At 46.7% G+C, this 18,495-nt stretch overlaps 1 protein-coding gene across 1 annotated transcript in view; it reads right to left on the bottom strand.

The window, feature by feature from the left end:
• Window positions 1–18,495, bottom strand: part of Tacc2 (transforming acidic coiled-coil containing protein 2) — a 208,097-nt gene that overhangs the window by 138,937 nt on the left and 50,665 nt on the right. Inside the window, exon 5 of the mRNA XM_029535953.1 lies at window positions 2,529–7,619. Coding sequence (XP_029391813.1) covers window positions 2,529–7,619 — 5,091 coding nt within the window. The remainder of the gene's footprint in view (window positions 1–2,528; window positions 7,620–18,495) is intronic.

Below are 18,495 nucleotides of genomic sequence, written 5' to 3'. Positions count from 1 at the left end.
AGTAGCCAGTACTGCCTGAGAATTTGCTTTGTTCATAGCCATGAAAAGCAAAATAGATCTCTCTCACACACACACACACACACACACACACACACACACACACACACATCACATGGTAGACAGCAGCTGCCACATTGGACCAGGAAGCTCCAGAGAGTGTAAAGTCTCAAGGGGAGGACATGACAGCACCTGGGATCCTGTGTCTGTGAAGATTGGGATCAATCATTCTGTTCTGACTGCCATTAAGAGATTTGTAAAGAGTTTTGATGGCAGAGGAAAAAAAATGCCTAAATATTTCAATAGGTGAAATTATTCTATGATTCTAACTAACAGTAACAACGGTGTTTCCTTGCCTGTCTTGGAACTCATTCTGTAGACCAGGCTCCTAACTCACGGATACCGGTCTCTGCCTCTCAAGTTCTAGCATTAAAGGCATGTGCCACCACTGCCCAGTAATCGTAATTCTTTTTCTTAAGACTTATTTTTACTTTTAATTATATGTACATATGTGGTTGGGTATGTGGATATGAGTATAGGTGCCTTGGAAGCCAAAAAAGGGAATCAGAGCCCTTGGAGCCAGAGTTACAGGTGGTCCTGAGCCACTGCCGGGAACAGAACTCCGGTCCTGTGTAAGAACAGTAGTATAGGCTCTTAACAACGGGGCCACCTCTCTGCTCCCTCTTTTCTTTCTGGTTTTCTATACTTTACAAATGTGGCAGAAAAAAAAACCAAAACACCCTAATTTCTAGTATTTACTCAGAAAATACTATTTTAAATTCTGAAGTGATTTAAACACTGACTCATGAACTATTTATGGGACTCCTCTAAGCCGGGCCCCGAGCTTCCCCAGGAAGATGATAAAAAGCCCGTGGATGCCGAGAAGGAAGGGATTGGTACAGACTTGTGGGACAGAAGAGATTTCCTGGCTACACAGATATTCTTCCTACGCCTAAAGCTGGAATGCAAGAGCTGCATGCCAGTGAGTGCTGCAGGAGATGGTTCACGTGAAATCTGTTTGGACAGCTCAGGCCACATGTGCTAGCCCAGAGTCACAGGAGTCGTCCTTGTGGGGCAGCAGGAGCAGCTGGGAGCTGGGGGAAGTGTTGAGACTCCAAAAAACAGGTGACCAGGCATTCTTTCAGCATGTGAAAATATGAATCAAATAATTTGCAAAAACACCCACAGCTGTTGGTAGGAGACACAGGTACTAATTTAGACTCTAACACACATTCTCTCTCTCTCTCTCTCTCTCTCTCTCTCTCTCTCTCTCTCTCTCACACACACACACACACACACACACTCACACACACACAGAGTGTGTCTCTCACACACAGTGTGTGTCTTGTGTCTGTGTGTGGAGTAGACTTTAAATGTGTATGTAGACTTTAAATGAGTGAATTATATGTTGTGTGGATTATAGCTTAGAAGAGTCGTTTTGATTTTAAAGGTAAAGCCCAGGTATGAAAGCAAGCATCTCTTCTGCTAACAATGCTGCTCTGAATCATTACTAAGGAACTGCACGACTGAAGTGCACGTAGGGTAGAAATGGTTATCTGCCCCACCTCCCCGCACACTTGAGACAGGGTCTTAAATGTAGCTGAGCCCCAAACTCCGGATTCTCCTGCCTCTGATCCTAAATGTTGGGACTACAGATGTGTCTCTCCACCCCTGGCTTCCTCTCATACATAACAGCACACTCAGAAAATCTGCTCTCAGCCTAGTATGGGGGAACATGTCTACAGAGGACCAGGAGTTCAGTCATCCTCAGTTTGATGGATTCGAGGCTAGCCTGAGCTATGTGAGATACCCTCAAACAACACTACTATCCTTCAGGAAGTCAACGACGCATCTAAGGAAGGTGCCACGGGCTTTGTGTCACTGACCTTTCTGCTCCTCCCAAATCTCTAGCTTTTTCTGAGAAGCCTTTTGGAACGCATGTCTCAGGAACTGAAGGTAAAGTGGCCGAGCCAGGTCCTGGGCTCTTTCTGAGACAAGGAAAGAAAGTGGTTGCTAGGGTCAGATACTTGGAGAGAGCCAAAATCCTATGTTAAAAAGCACATGTCCCAATGAAGACTCTGTGGTCACTACACCAACATTAGGAAGAAGAGAAGGAAGCTTTAGGAAGAAGAGAAGGCAGCCAGGAGCTTGGAGCTGCTTTGAATCACATAGGGCCCTTGCACCTAAACGATTCCACATTTGAAGGCAGCTGTGTCTGCACTCCAGAAAACATGACTGCCTGCAGCCTACCACCCAATCACGCACAGCCAGTCAACGCTTCATGCTTTTCCAGTGGTTTTAGATGAATCAAAGCACAAGGAAAGATGTGCCGTCCAAATAGCTCCCATGCCTCCAAACACTCCCACCCCTTTTCAAAATCTTAACACATCCAGAGAGGGTAAATGGGGCCACTTAACCCTTCGCACACATGAAACTGGGCCTCCTGAAAAAATCGCCTGTCTGTTTGATTCACTTAGCATGAGGGTAGGGATCATACTGGATCTGAGCCTATAGGCATTGCACCCAAGTACCTGTCAGTGAGGAGTTCTTCTGGAGCCAAGAGGTGCAGCTTCTCATCTTTGCTTTCATCGGGCTCTGGAGGGGAAGAGATTCTCAGCTTCTCATGCCCTACAAGAGCAGGGAGCTGAGGGCCCAGCTGTTCCTTGGCCTGCTGGTCTTCAACCTGGCTGTCCCCTTGAAGGGTGGCTGTGTCCTCCATCACTTGAGCCCTGTTGGAGCATCCTGAGTCCTGACAGCTCCCAGGCTGTGCTGAGTCACCTGCCACACCGGGAAGCATCCTCGTAGTACCTGTTTCAAGGAGGTCACCAGACACACATGCCCACGTCTCAGCCCTGCTTGGTGTGACATCACCTTCTGCTTCCTCAGCAGCTCCTGCCACTTTGCCGGGATCCAGGGGAGCAGTCAATACTTCTCCAGCCAACATTTTGGAGGCATCCTGGTTGCCCAGCATATTTTTCATGTCTGCAGTACTGACAGCAGCTTCCATCTGTCTTTTACCCTCAAGTGTGGAAGGGATCAGGGGCTCACTGTTAGATTCAGGCACGTTCAAAACACTCCCATGAGAAGAGCCATTCAGGGCACAGGGGGATCCTGATAGATTGCTTAGACCCTTGGTGTGAGTAGGGTCCCCGGTATCATCTTCTCTGTGTTGACTGTTGCTGGGCAATGTTTCCAGCTGCTCTTTTATGGAATGGCTTTTGTCACCTTGAGCAGAAGCCTCATCTACATCTGCATGGCTCTGGGGAGCCATGGGGAAGCCAGGGGCTCTTTCTGCAGAAGAGGGAAAGCCCACTGCTAGTTCCTGCCTGCTTCTTGCCTGCTGTGAGTGAGCCTGAGCTCCCTGGACAGGCTCTCCAGTCCTCTCTCCTTCAACACTGGCACCTGGCCTGCTCTCCTCCAAGGCTGTCCCCACCAGACCCATCACCTGCTCTGGCACTGGCTCCTGGGGTACTTGATGAGAACCCTCAGCCTCAACAGCTGACTCTTGCTTCTTCTCAACCTGGAGTCCTGCAGGAGATACAGGGAGAAGGGCAGCGGCCACTCCTTGTGCTCCATCTAGAAGCTTCTCTGAGTTCAGTGAGACATCAGGACCCTCAAACAGCACACTCCTTGGAACTCCTGACTTTTTACTATGGGGCCGATCAGCTGTCAGGGCTCCAAGCACAGACTGCTCAAAGATCTTGGTAATGTGCTCCCTAAAGTCAGGAAGCCCCACTATTATGCTGTTCTGCTTGGAGCTTGCACCCTCGCTACCTGATGCAACAACCCTCAGATCTGGGGTAAGTTCTACTGGCCTCTCCCTGTTCCCCTCTGTCTCTCCTGCTGAGTCCTCACTGGCAGGGCATGCTGTGATCTCGGAGGCTCTGGCATTTGCTTCTGGAGCAGCAGTCACATGCATCTCCCTTGCCATCTGCTCGTCTCTAACCGGGAGAGGCATCCTGTCCAGGTAGGGCATGAGACTCACGTGTCCCCCAGTGGTTCCAGTTTGGGGGATACCATTACCATCCCCTGCTGCAGAGATGTCCCCATCTGCAGTTCCTGGTTGCAAGACTGTGGTGAAGGAGACAGCAGGCTTCTTTTCAAGGGTGTCATTTTCCAAAGCAGGTGGAGGCTCCTTTACAGGACTTTCATAAGGGGCTCCGGGGTCCTCAGAGGAAATGGCTCCTCCAGTGCTACCATCTTCTGCATCCTTCCTGGCAGCACTATTGATATGCAGGTAAGGGGTGTCAGGTGGTTCAGCCAACAGAAGGCTCCGTGGGCCTGAAACAGTGTGGTGTGTCAGAACATCCACAGAACTTCTAGGAATCCCGTCTGATTCTCCAGCCGGCAGCAAGGTATCCCCACAGCTGGGCTCAAGCTGCGCAAGTTGGCGTGGCTCACTCAGGGTGGAGGCGAGGCTCTGGTCAGCCTGAAGGAAGCCACTACTCAGAGCAGCTTCTGGTGCCTCTGAAGCCTGCTGCATACCAGGGTCTCCTTCACTGGCATCGATGTTCACTTCGGCAGATCCACCTTTACCATCTCGTTCCTCTGCTTTCTGGAAACTTCCAAGAGGACTGTGTGCTTCTGTACCCAAGGGGGCCGGCTGCTCCATTTCCAGCTGTGGGGCTGGCTCTTTCTGGCTCTCATCACAGGCCTCGCTCTCTAGGGCATCCTGGGTGGGTGTGACTCTGGGATTGGTAGACACTGGGTCTGGAGAGCAGTGTGCTGCATCCAGGAGAGCTACTGAGTCAGGTGGACAGGGCAGGGCCTCCACTCTGTTTCTACTTGCTGCCTCTGTCTTATCCAAGCCCTGAGGCAGAGGCAGTACGTCACTGGCTTCAGAAATGCCTGAGTCCCCACAACGTGCTTCTTCACGCTGGCTGCCTGTTTGCAAAGCATCCTTCAGCTCCTGTTGGGACTTGCTCAGCCCCTGCCCAGTAGAGAGACTATCCTTCCCAGCCAAGTTTTCTGTAAGAGTGGTGGCTGCTGCAGGAGGCAGGATCTCCGAGAGCTGTCTACTGCTGCCTGAGCCCTCTTGCTCATTTCCCCCTAATGCAGGTGACTCTTGTCCCAGTGGAGTTGACAGTTCTGACATCTCTGACATTGCTGCTCCTTCCAGAACTGTATCCTTGGGTGATGAACTTGGAGTATCGAATGGGCTGCCTTTGGAGGGAAGTTCTGACCCCTGTTCATTTCCTCCTTGAGTGGACAAGCTCACGTCTGCCCAAGGCTTCCTTTCCTCGGGCATGGGGATTGAGGAGGGATCTGTACTCTGCTTCTTCAGACCTGGGCCACTTTGATAAGTCCTTTGCCCATTTGTAGGTAGTTGGTCCTTGTCATAGAGAATAGCAGGGATGGATGCTTCTGGGTCTAGTTGAGATGGCTGGAGAGGGTTCTTGGGAGGTGGTGGGAGACTGTCCTCTGGGCAAGACAGTTTTCTCTGACAGTCTTGTTCCAGACTGAGCATAGCAAGTCCATGGCCTATTGTTGAGTCTTTCCCATTGGGGGGAGATGACGCAACAGCATGGACTTCCTGTCCAGGTTCAACCTTCTCCACCCCACAAGGTTGGCCTGGGGACATCAGCAAGCCTTCCCCGTCACAGCTGTAGGGAGGATGCAAGGGTGAGTGGCTCTTCTTTGCTTCCAATATATCCTCCATCTCCCCAGCTTTGGGTACCTCCTCCACAGCTGTAGCAGGCAGGAAATCGCCTTTCTCAGATTCCAAAGCAGGAAGTGACCCTGTTGCTTCCAACCCTCCCCTGTCCTGAAGCATGGCTGGGCTTTTGGTCTGAGATCTTGAACTTTTCCCGATGGCTTCTTGGGGAAGAAAGGGCTCACCAGTGCCATCTGATGCTGAGGACAGGATGGGGTCGTCCTCGTGGAGTTTGTGCAGGGAGGTAGCTGTGTCAGTCACATGGGATTCAGCAACCACCTGCCCCACTACCTCTGCTGCTCCAGAGTGGGACCCATCCCTGTGGCCAGCAACCTCCTGTCTAAGTGGCCGTGTGGAGTCTGAGCTGGGAACGATTTTGTTCTCTGTATTACTGTGTGGCTTTGAAACCTCATCTCTCTTGGTCTCCAGATGGGACTTGCTGTGAAAGGCTTGAGACTTCTCTTCATTATGATTCCCAGGCTCTGCACCAGCAAGGGCTCTGGTGGCTTCTTGCTGTCCCTCAAGGTTGTCTCCACGTGATCTGCTTTCCTCTCTAGCTGCAACTCTATTTTCAGTATTCTTGGGGGCCTTGGAACCATCAGTTGGTTCCACTGAACTTTCATTTGAAACGCCATGGGAAAAAGTTGACAGCAACAGCCCTTGTTGGACTGTATCATTTTGCCCCTGCAAGAAAGGTGCAGGAACCTGCTGGAGGCTACCTTCTGGTTGTTCTTGCATTTTTCTAAGATCTGATGTTGGCTTCAATTCCACCACCCCTGTATCCATCTGTTCTGTGGCAGCCAGATCTGCAGAAACTGATATCTTCGTCTCAGAAACAGTCTCCCCAGGTTCTTCTGAGGCAACAGAATTCCAAGCAGCGGGGTGTGCAGTGGGACATGAAGCTGAACTTGAAGTTTCCTCTGTTCTAGTGATGAGAGGAGCCTCAGCGCTCAGAAGCAACCTCCCATCCAGCTGGCTGCCTGCTGCCACACGGACAACTTGCTGGAGCTCAGTTCCTGATGTCCCTGTCTGTGGTTGGCTCTGAGCATCGCTGGTGTCCGGAGTCTCTTTCCAGGAGCCACTGTTTGCTGGTGCTGTGGTAAGACCTAGTGGGCCCGAGGGCAGTTCTGCATATGGCAGATGCATTTCCACTTTCTGCTGGCAGCTTTCCTGGGAGGCAGTGCTTGTTCCCGCTCCAGGGTTAGCTCTGGAGTTGCTTTTAGAGGGATGGCAGCCTTCGAGAAATTTCAAGTTCTTGGCTGAACACGTAGGCAGAACCTCCACTCCATCTCTTTCTCTGTCTGATGATCTTAGGACTGAATCTTGTGGGACCACAGTCTCAGGTTTGGGGGGAGACTCAAGGACAGCTGAGTTTTGCACCCCTGGCTGAGTGGCAGCAGGGGCTTTGGTTGCTAACTCTGAGGAGGAACAGTCGTCCATATCCTCTTTCCTTTGGAACTCAAAGTCACGAGGCCCATCGCCCTCTCCAGACAGCAGCTCTGTCCTTGGCTCCTGGAGAGGAACTAGGGAAGTTCCTGGCAATTGGCCAGAGCAACTGGAGGATGAGTTCCATCCCTCTTCCTTCAGCTCTTTGTCTCTTTCAGTACTAGGGATTCTGGCAGCCATCGAGTGCTGTGTGGGGCCATCTACTTCAGGAGTGGATGTCGGTAAGATGTTCCCTGGCATGTTGGGGGAGGGTTCCATCCTAAGGTAATTGGTGAGGGTGCCATCTGCAGGTGCTTCTGCTTCTGAGCTGGCCAAGCAACCTTCTGAGGGGCCTTCAGTGAAGGGCATGGAGGCTGAGGGGCACGGCTGTTCCCAGGGCAGAGATGATCTGGGCAGTGGAGAACCTTCTGGGCCCCTGGCTTCCTGGGGGTGCTCCCCTTGCTCAGTCACCTCTGGAGACACAGTGCACAGGTCCAGGCTGGCAACACTTTCAGAAGCAGAGCAGGAGCCTCCTAGCCCAGTGCTGCCAACAATGAAAACACGAATCGTCTCATTGGTTCTCATAGGATGCCAAAGATAGAGCCATATCCAGGCAGAATGGCCCCAATCTGACCCCCACCGAAAGACCACCAGGCGCCTCCACCAAAACCATACTGACCCCATGCAGCTCCTTCCATAATCGTTAGACATGCCCTTGCTTCTTCAAAAACCACTGCAGAAGTCTCAAATGTCCGGGGATGGGGCTTTCCATGCAGGTCAGTAATGAACAGGGCAATATGGAAATTCATTGAAAACATTTTTTAATGTAGGAAATTTCCTTTCATGTGCACATGTGTGTGTGCATGTATAAGCATACACCACAATCCTGTTGTGTTTTTAAATGTGCATTCTGGGGACTTAATACAGCCCTCATTCTTGCCAGGCAAGCACTTTCCTCAGCTTCCCAGGGAGATTTTTAATAGACAGACAGACAGACAGTAACAAAGGTCAACAAATTCTGGAATCCTTTGGTATTTGGTGAAAAGGCATAAGTTAGAAAAGCAGTGACTGGAAGTTGAAGGTTATTCTTTTTTGTTTGTTTTGTCTTGTTTTAGATATAGGGTCTCAATATGTAGCCCTGGCTGTCCTGGAACTCACTTTGTAGACCAGGCTGACCTCAAACTTGTAGAGATCCATCTGACTCTGCCCCCACCCCCCAGTGCTGGGATTAAAGGCATTTCTCAGCACACCTGGCGAGGACTACTCTTGAATATCGTTAGTTTTCCACAATTTATGGTGGTACAGTGAGGCATAACCCCCTAAGTGAAATATGCTTGCCTAGGCAATGTGTGAGAAAGCGCTTACTATGACACACTCAGAGAACTGAGGAGAACTTGGCTCAGAGTCAGGGCATTGCAGCCACTTACCTACCCCTCCCCCAGTTAATGTGATTTAATTTGCTGCGTGCTATGTTTGAATATGCTGCTCAGTTCTCAAATATTTTAAGTGTACTTTTGTTTTATTTTTATGGGTTTGAGACAGGGTCTCATATAGTCCAGGGGTGCTGAAACTCGCTATCTAAGACTGACCTTAAATTTCTGATCTTCCTGCCTCTCCCTCCCAAGTACTGGTATTACAGATGTATATCACCACACCCAGATGCATTTTAATTTTATAAACAATGTAATGACTGTCACAGAATTATAAAAACACCTTCTGTGCTTTCCACTTGTAATAGTCTAGTCACCTCCCTTCCAGGTTTCCTATGCTCTTTCTCTAGGGTATATTTTATTTTATTTTATTTTGCTTTGTTTATAACTGTGATTCTATGGACATACTATGATTAAATATTTTCTGTCATGGAGAGAAGTTACTTAAGGCACAGTTAACAGAAATACAGTTTTTCTAAAGCTTTGAATTTTTAAACATTTTACTTTTAGTTATGTGTATGGGCAGATAAGTGTGCGCGTGTGTGTGTGTGTGTGTGTAGTGCTCACGGGAGCCAGAGGGTTGTTGGATTCCCTGGAGCTGAAGTTGTAGGTGGTAGTGAGCCACCTGACATGGGTGTAGGGAACTGACCTCGGGTCTTCTGCAAGAGAGCATGCTGAGCTATCCCTCCAGTTCTATCTAGGGTTCTAAAAAGTCATTGCTTTGGAGTCATCTTAAGGAACAAATAGCAAAGCAAGCTTATAGAACCTTTGCTAATGATTACACGCACACACGCACCTATAGACTCATTGTATTCAGTGGAAGATTTCTACTCTCCATATCCACTAGGAAATTTCCCATACAAGGCAACACATGCATTCTCATCCATGCAGGACCCACAGGGAGTGTATTCCTATTAAAACATATAGGACTGGGGCTAGGTAATGGCTCAGTGTGGAGCTTGCTTGCTAAGCAAGCATGAGGACCTGACTTTGGGTCTCCAGAACCCACACAGGAGCCAAGTGTTGTAGTGCAGCCCCAGCACCAGAAGACAACTAAGAATCATGCAGCTCTCAGGGGTTCACTGGCCAGCCAGTCTAGGGAATACAGCAGTTCCAAGTCCAATGAGAGACCTGGTTCCCCAAAATAAGGTGGGCCCTGTCCTGTCTCCAGTCACATCATTGTCTGGAAGAGAACCAGGAATACAAGTTTTTGTATGTATTTTGAGTGTCATCTTTGTTTTGTTTTTATTGTGTCTGACAAGATAATGTTATCTGATGCTTCTTTGATTATCTTATTTTAATAAAATAAATTAAAATTAAAGAAACAAAGTGGAAAGCAATAGAAAAAGACTCAATGCCAACCTCTACCCTCCATGCTCACATGGTGAGCACATTCAAACATACACATGCTCACACATGGCATATACACCACCCACAAACCCTTAGAAATATGTGCTGACCTGTATGTTCCCTCAAATCTGTGTTGATGCCCGAGGCTCCAGTATGACTATTTGAGGATTAGGAAGAAAAGTTAAATGAGATCATGGGGTGGGTGCCTAATCCAGGAGGACTGGAGACCTCATGTACAGGAACAGGGACAGCAGGGTTGCATATGCAGAGGGGAGGGCCACATGAGGACATAGTCAGAAGATGGTTTCTGCAAGCCAGAAGGAGAGGCCTCACCAGAAACTGGCCCTACAACACCTCAACCTGAACTGCCAGCAGCCGGCACTGTGAGAAAATACCTCTGTTGTGAAGCTGGCAGGCAGATGTAGTCTATCATGGCAGCCCGAGGAGACTAATAAAGCAAGCATGTGGTCATCTACTGAATGGGCATCTATTGTCCTTTCTTTTCAATGTTCCTGAGGTTTCAGCCCTTCCAAAATAACACACTGAGAAACAGGAATGGGTAGAATGGTGTCAGCACATGCCATGGGTGGTGCCCCTGCTCTTTGCAGATGAGAACACCGAACAGGGAGGCTGAGCCTGGATCTTGATTGGACGGCTTCCTAATCTCTGTGTGATGCTGAAAGAACAAAGCCTCCCAAGGAAGAGAGGAGGCTCTGTACCCCACCCATAGCAGCCTCTCTTGCCAAGCTAGTCGCCTCTGCATGGGACATCCATCATCTATGTCCTTCAAAGAGGTATGGCCATCCCATTGTCATGGCAGCCACATTTGCCTTGCACATAAGAGGAGTGGTGGTTGCCTGAGGACCCAAGACAGAACAGGTTATAATTTCAAGCAACTTAGCATTTTCTGACATCACGGCAAAGCCATCAGGGTAGAGAATACTGAGAGTGAGAGATATATACTCCAGTGTACATGTGGTCACCCAGAACATGAGGACAGCTGGCCCAAGCACTAGCAGACATGTGCAAAACTGCCCCGAGTTTGAGTGAAGCATATGCACTTGGACTTTTGGCAGGTACCCAGGAGGGAGCCAGACATGGGATATGCAGCCCGATGGACCTTTCCCATCGATGCTGTGATCTCTGCCTGGAGGCTTTTTTCTTTTAACAAGGATTTTACATGTCAGAGTGACCCACCCCCGAACCGAGCCAAACAATTTAGCAGAGGATGAGACTCAGAGTATTCCTGCAAATGTCTCCCTTTGAGGCCCCTTTTATAACACTGGAAATGAAACAAACAAACAAACAAACAAACAAAGCCATTTCCACAGCTGCCTTCTACAGGGACTGGCTGTGAAGGGGAGTCCATGGCTTCCCTTCAGGATGATTGAAGTCATCGCCGTCAGAGACAGCCTGAGAGATGCACCTCTGTACACCTACTCATTCTCATCAGAGAGCAACCGAGAATGAATTCCACACAGTGAGGAACACACAACAACTCCCTCTGAGTAAGCGTCCAAGGTTGGTCTATTTAGCATAAGACCAGACCAGGGATCTCGTTGATTACCCATCAGAAGCAGTACAAACAGTCAGATTAAAGCCACTTGCCAGAAGCAGATTTGCCTAAGGGCAGCAGAAATCCTAAGAACTGGTCTGTGGAGGGTTCTGCATTAATTAGACTGACATAAATCCTTTTATGCTTCAAGATTGAATAGAAATGTGTGGGATAAGGCTGTGTTCACAATCAGTTTGGAAAGCAAGAGTCCTTAGTGGAGGCCTTTCGGCTCTGGGGATGAGAACAAGAAGGACAAAGGACCACAACTTCTTTCTGGGGCAGACTCTGCCTACAGTGCCCTAAAGGAGCAACCTGAGGGTGTTGGCTCAAGAGTAGCAGAAACTTGCTAAGCAAATATTGAAGGTCACAGAAAAGGTGCTCCCCACTGCCTTGGTACAGACAAACATATCTGACTAGGCTTCTAAATGCACAGATCTGAAAGCACACAGTGATGCTGACCTACAAGGATGCTAACTGGAGAATGTAAATATAACTGCTGCATCCCTGGCCTTTAAGACCAACAAACTAAAGGAAACTAGCATTGATGGAGAGTTGTCATATACTTAGTATTTACTCAAGCCAAGCCCACGCTAAGCAAGTTACAATTTCATTTAATCCACACAGCAGCTTGGTAGAGGGAATGACCCCCATGGTATACATGAAAAAACATTCCCAGAAAGGGTCTAGCTAGAAGGGAGAGGACTGTTGATGCAAAGCAAAATCAAGGCACCACATGGCTCCAGAGCTGTTTTCTGTATGTCCTTCTCACAGGGCCAGGGACAGCCATCAGTCTCCCATGTACACTAGTCCCCTTCTTTTTCAATTCTAGGTAACAGGCAGAGCATTGGCTTAGAAATGTCACCTGTGTGGGTTTTTCTGACAGCTGTGGCCTCGGACATCTCCTGCTCTATCCTACACAGGGATACCTAGTATCCTGGAGTCTTTTTGCTTCTCCCCAGAAATCTCAGTGAAGTCCCTCTAACCTTGGATCCCAGGGACACTTAGTATTAGGTACAATGATCATGCATGGGACTGATGGCAATTTTCCTCCCTGGAATCTGGATCCTTTCCTACTTTTAACACTGTGCCCATAATATCTGGTATATGGCAACACTCAATAGATAATACTATAGAATGGGTTAACATATAAGTGGATGGATGGATGGATGGATGTGGATGCTAGATAGATAGACAGGTAGATGGGTGGATAGATGTATATATGGACAAATAGGTGAATAGATAGATGAGTGAATAAATGGTAAAACCAATCCTCATACCACATCTTGTTCAGCATCCCTTCCCAGACTACACTGCTGGCATGCAGAGTTCCAAGGAGGATGGGCTTGTCCCAAAATACCAGTCACATCTCAGTGGCCCTGAATAACTTGATTCTGCCCCTGGGAAAACTGGACCAGTGAGAGCTGCTGTTCTCAATTCACCAATTAGATGGGTGTCACCTCCTCCTCATGAAGGGGTTGAAAGGAAGCAAAGAGCATGGCAGAGCAACAGAGAAGCATCTGTCTTTGTGGAGAACTGATAAGGGTTGAGATGGTCTCTAGTTTGATACCCAAGGCAAGAATGCAGGGATCTGGGCAACATCCCTTATCCCCACCCCACTATGACACCCAGTCTCTGGATAAGAATCAGGGTTAGTAACTCCTAAGCCTGTTCTAACTCATTAACTTCCACTCTACCTCTGGCTTTCCTTTTCCAGAAAGAGCATTAGAATTCCATGAGTACCAGTGATGACATTATATGGGGAAATCTTTTAATCTTTTTAATTAGAGTAATTTATGAGTAGATGTCATTTAAAGACATCTGCCCTATATAGTTGGTAATAAGTTAGTTGCTATATACCTTTTAACTGATGGGAGCTGCCAGTGAATGGAGGAGCTGGGACTAAGGCCTCCATAACTTTTCTAAGAAGTATTTTTAAAAGTATTTTGTCTTTGTGGATTCATCTACAAAACAAGAATCTTAGACTAATAGGTTATAGAAATGCTGTGATTGGAGGAAAAAAGCACGTCCTAATCTTCAAGTGAAATACTAATCTAAGATTATTGCTACACATTTACTATCTTTTGTTCAAGTTCACTTGTATTCATCTATCTGTCATCTCTCCATCCTCCATCTGCCCATTTATCCATTCATCCATCTATCTACCCATATATCCATCTCTACATCTATTCACCCATCTGCTCACCCATCTATCTATCTAACCATCTTCCACACCATCATCCATCATCCACCCATCCACCTATTCACCCATAGCTCTGCTGTGGATGCTGCTGACTTTCTTGGCTCCATCTGGGTCCATTATCTGTTTCACAGTGGGTTGAAAACATGGTAGAATGAGGTATGATTAGCTCCCCACACCCTGCCAGCACCTTAAGATGACTTGGGTACTTTGTTTCCCCATTCATGATGGCTGGTTAAGAGTTTGAACTGGCTGGGCAGCTGTACTGTATGTGACCCACTGACCAGAGGAAGACAGAGAACCAGTGCTAAGAAAGGACACCAATCCTAGGTCTTTAAGACCTTCTGCCATGAAACCAGAAGGAAGCTGGTCAACCTAGGGAACCACAAAGACTTATAATAAAGACATTGCTACACTGCCAGCCACCTCATCAACTCACTGAGCTGGGCCACTTTACATTCTCAGTTCAGGCTTAGCTTTCCTTGCTCATTCTGTGATAGAAAATAAAAATAGACCAATAAAGAGAAAAACCTCTCAAGGTTTGAAAGAGTTGTTGGGGAAGATGAGGATGTGTGCCTAGGTTTGTGCGGAAGCCAGAGGCAACCATGAGGATTGTCTTCAGGTGCCATTCACATTGTTTTGGCTCGGGGGTTGGTTCTGCTTTCTTGGGGAGAAGTTGTGTATTTGTTTGTTTGTTTGTTTTTTTGGTTTTTTTTTTTTTTTTTTTTGGTTTTTCGAGACAGGGTTTCTCTGTATAGCCCTGGCTGTCCTGGAACTCACTTGGTAGACCAGGCTGGCCTCGAACTCAGAAATCCGCCTGCCTCTGCCTCCCGAGTGCTGGGATTAAAGGCCTGCGCCACCAGGCCCGGCGTATTTGTTTGTTTTAGTTGTTCTGAGATTAGGTCCCTCACTGGCCTGGAACTCACCTAGCAGTTGGCTGGCTGGCTACTGAGTCCTGGAGATCCTCTTGTCTCAGCCCTGGAATTAAAAGCATGCACCACCCACCCAGCTTTTGAAAATGTCTATTCCGAGATCGATCTTAAGTCCACATGCTTTGTGTGGTAAATACTTGGCCACCTGTGCTCCCTCTCCAGTCCCGAAATTCTTTTTGTTTGTTTGTTTATTTGCTTTTTATAGTTCTGGGGATCTCTGCCACTGAGTGCTCAGACAGTTTGATATATTCTCCGGAGGTGGTGCAACTTATGTACATGTTTCCTGAGCTCAAAATGTGACTGAGAGATACTTTTCAGACCAAACCACAAGCCCTGGTCTATTTTCTTATTTGTCCCCTTGTAAGTCACTGATCTATGTGGCAGGAGAGTGAAAGGTCATGAGTCCACATTACTGGGAACCAAGCTGTCCTAATATCAAGGTCATGAAGACATCCCAGGCTCCTGCCACAGCTGTGGGGCTGATCTTGGGAAGATTAACTGCTGTCAGAGTTGGCATCTGAGACCATAAACAGACCCAGGGGACTGCAAATGAATGCATGTGATACAAGGAGCTTTTAGAGAGAATGGAGAGACAAGACTTCTGCCCAGCACATCCACCCCTTGTCCTCTTTTCCTTTTCCCTCCTAGAAAGACCTTTTCAGTATTTCCAGAACAAATATCAGGTGTTTTGTTTCATCTCTACCTTAAAACCAAGTTTCTTTTCTTTCTTAGAAACTAGATAAGCTGTTTCAATGTTTTCAGGGTGCCTGAGCTGTGGAAGGTCATAGAAAGGATTTCTAATTAGAAGAGTAACAGGAATGACTGCTAAAGGAGAGAGCAGGAGAGGCATGGCAATCCCTGCAGACAAGGAAAAACTGTCTTGTTGTGACATGGAGGTGACATGGAGGTGACATGGAGTCTAGGGTAGATGAAGGTGACAGTCTCCCTTCCTTGGGGACATGAAGGTAGTTGTCTAGGGAGACCAAGATAGAATTCCCAGGTCAGAATGAGTACCAGAGAGGTGAGGGCTGAACAAAGAGAATGTTCTAGAAATAGGAGAGGTCCTGATTGGCATGTGTCCAGAACAAAGAGAATGTTCTAGAAAAAGGAGAAGTCGGCATGTGCCCATACAGAGATCATCTGAGACTAGAGACATACCAGCTGAATGACCAAGGAACAGACCTCAGAGTCACACACAGCTGGGACAAGCTCTGGCTCCCACCAGCCAGAGTGGAAAATGTTCATAGCTCACAGGGCATCTGTCAGGGGACCAAGAAGGGTTTCGTTCTCCATGGTGGGAAATTAACTCGCTCATAAACATGGCAGTGGCCTTGCCTTCCAAAGCAAGATTCGAAAACACGGAGCTGTTCCAAATAACCATCCCAGAGCAAAGTTCAAGAATATTTATAGAAATATAAAAATATCTACTACCCAAAAGCTTAAAACTCACAATGTCTGGCATGCAAAGAAGCAGGGACAGTTTGAGCCATGGGGAAGAGAAAACAAATCATCAACCGAGGTCACAAAAGGTATCATGGGGCTAGGGGCATGACCAGTAGAAGACTGCATGCTTAGCACACACGGGACCTGGGATCGGTCCTCGGCACCACAGAAGTAACTATATTTGATATGTCCACAGAGCCTGTCAAACACAGAAGTGGAAGGTATAAAAAGACCCAAATCCTATGACCAGGGGTGAAAGTGGCAGCGTGAGGCAAAGAATAAATTGGTTGAGAACGGCAGATTCGACACATAGAGAAATAGGCTAGTGAACTTGAAGACGCTGCAATAGAAATGTCCAAATGGAGGTTAGAGACTAAAGGAGTAACATATAATAATAATAACAACAATAATAATTATAACAACAATAATAATGTTATTATTATAGTTTTTGTTTGTTTTTGAGACAAGGGTTCTCTGTGTAGACTCACTTTGTAGATCTGGCTGACCTTGAACTTACAGAGATCCACCTGCCTCTGCCTTGCAAGTGCTGGGCTTAAAGGCGTGTACCTCCATGTCCAGTTTGAGACTAGAATTATTAACAAGGTGTGGGCCAGATGCCAGTGGGTAAATACAAGTATTACTGGAGTCCTAGGAGAAAGACAGTAAATAAAAGAAAAAGAAATGAGGAAATAAAAGCTGAAAAGTTTCAAACTTCATTTTAAACTGTAAACCTATGTCACAGCCAAGAATATCAACTATATGTACAAGAAACAGCAAAAAACTGTATTGATGTATATTACCATCTAATTGCTTAATGCTAATGAAAAATAAAGTAATAAAAATCAGGGGAAGAGGGGTTGAAGAGGGGCTCAGCAGTTAAGAGCATTGGCTGTTGTTCCAGAGATCCTGAGTTCAATTCCCAGCAACCACATGGTGGCTAACAACCATATATAATGGGATCTGATGCCCTCTTCTGGTATATCTAAAGACAGCTATAGTGTACTTATATACATAAAATAAATAAATCTTTTGGTTTTTTTTTTTTTCTAAAGCAGTTGAAGAAAAGAAGTACAGAGCTAAGGACAATAGCAAACTTAAAATTAAAAATACTGTAAGCTGAAATACAGTGGGGTACCATTTGATGGGGAAAAATAATGTCTACTGAGGATTCTTTGCTCACATAAATTATTTTCTGAAATACAGTAAAATAAAAAAAATTTTTTTAAAGACAAGTGAAGGCTAAAAGAATTAACCAGCCACTTGTGGTGATACAATGCCTTTAATCCCAACACTCAGGAGGAAGAAGCAGCTAGATCTCTGTGAGTTCCAGAATGGCCAGAGTTACATAGTGAGATCCTGTCTCAATAAAATAAAATAAAATAAAATAAAAACAATGAATGAGGAGCTGGTGAGATGGCTCAGTGGGTAAGAGCACCCGACTGCTCTTCCGAAGGTCCTGAGTTCAAATCCCAGCAACCACATGGTGGCTCATAACCATCTGTAACAAGATCTGACTCCCTCTTCTGGAGTGTCTGAAGGCAGCTACAGTGTGCTTACATATAATAAATAAATAAATCTTTAAAAAAAAACAATGAATGAATGATTGAAGCACCAATAGATTTACTGTTGTTGTTTTCAATTTTTGGTGTTTTTGTTTGGTTGGCTGGTTTTGTTGTTGTAGTTTGAGATAGGATCTTACTGTGTAACTCTGGCTGGCCTGGAGCTCAGAGATCTACCTGTCTCTGCCTCCTGAGTGTTGAGGTTATAGGTGTGCCACCTTCCCACGCCAGATTCATCTTTCAAGAAATGTTAAAGGAAGCCCTTCACTAGAAGGGAAAGAATGCCAGATTGTGAACAGATCCTACACCAAAGAACAACAGATACCAGAATGGGCACTGGTAGCCTTCCCTGTTATGTTCTCAATCTCATGGTTGTTTAAAGCAAGAGAATCTATTGTTATATATTTGTAACTTACACAGTAATAAAATGAGTGATAACAATATAAGACCAAAGGACAGAGGAATGACAGTTTGCTCCTTTTGTTCCTTAAGATTTATTTTTATGTTGTGTGTGAATATTCCCACATGTATGTCTGTGCACTGTATGTAAGCAGTGCCCAATGGAGACCATAAGAGGGCATCAGATTCCCCTGGAATTGGAGCCACTGGCAGTTGTGAGTCACAGTATGGGTATCAGGAACTGAACCTGGGTCCTCTGCAAAAGCAGCCAAGTCCTCCTAAGCATGGAGAGGTCTCTCCAGCCCCTCAAGATTTACTCTTGTAAGACTCCCCTAATGTGAATGAAATGCTTCTTGAATTACTTTAAAGCAGATTGTGATACATTTGCAATATATACGATAGTTCCTAAAACCAGTGGGCAAATAAAAATGAGGCAGGGGGTGAGATGGGAGGGAAGGGAGGGGGAGGAGCATGGAAAATGCTACGCTGTAGTCTGATACTAATACTATGCCTACTTTCTCAATAGTTCAATGATCAAGTAGGCAGACAATTATT

Source organism: Mus pahari, chromosome 1 (assembly GCF_900095145.1).
Source record: "Mus pahari chromosome 1, PAHARI_EIJ_v1.1, whole genome shotgun sequence".
Lineage (NCBI taxonomy): Eukaryota > Metazoa > Chordata > Mammalia > Rodentia > Muridae > Mus > Mus pahari.
Note: the sequence above shows the minus strand (reverse complement) of the source record. Positions and strands in the feature narration are given on the sequence as shown.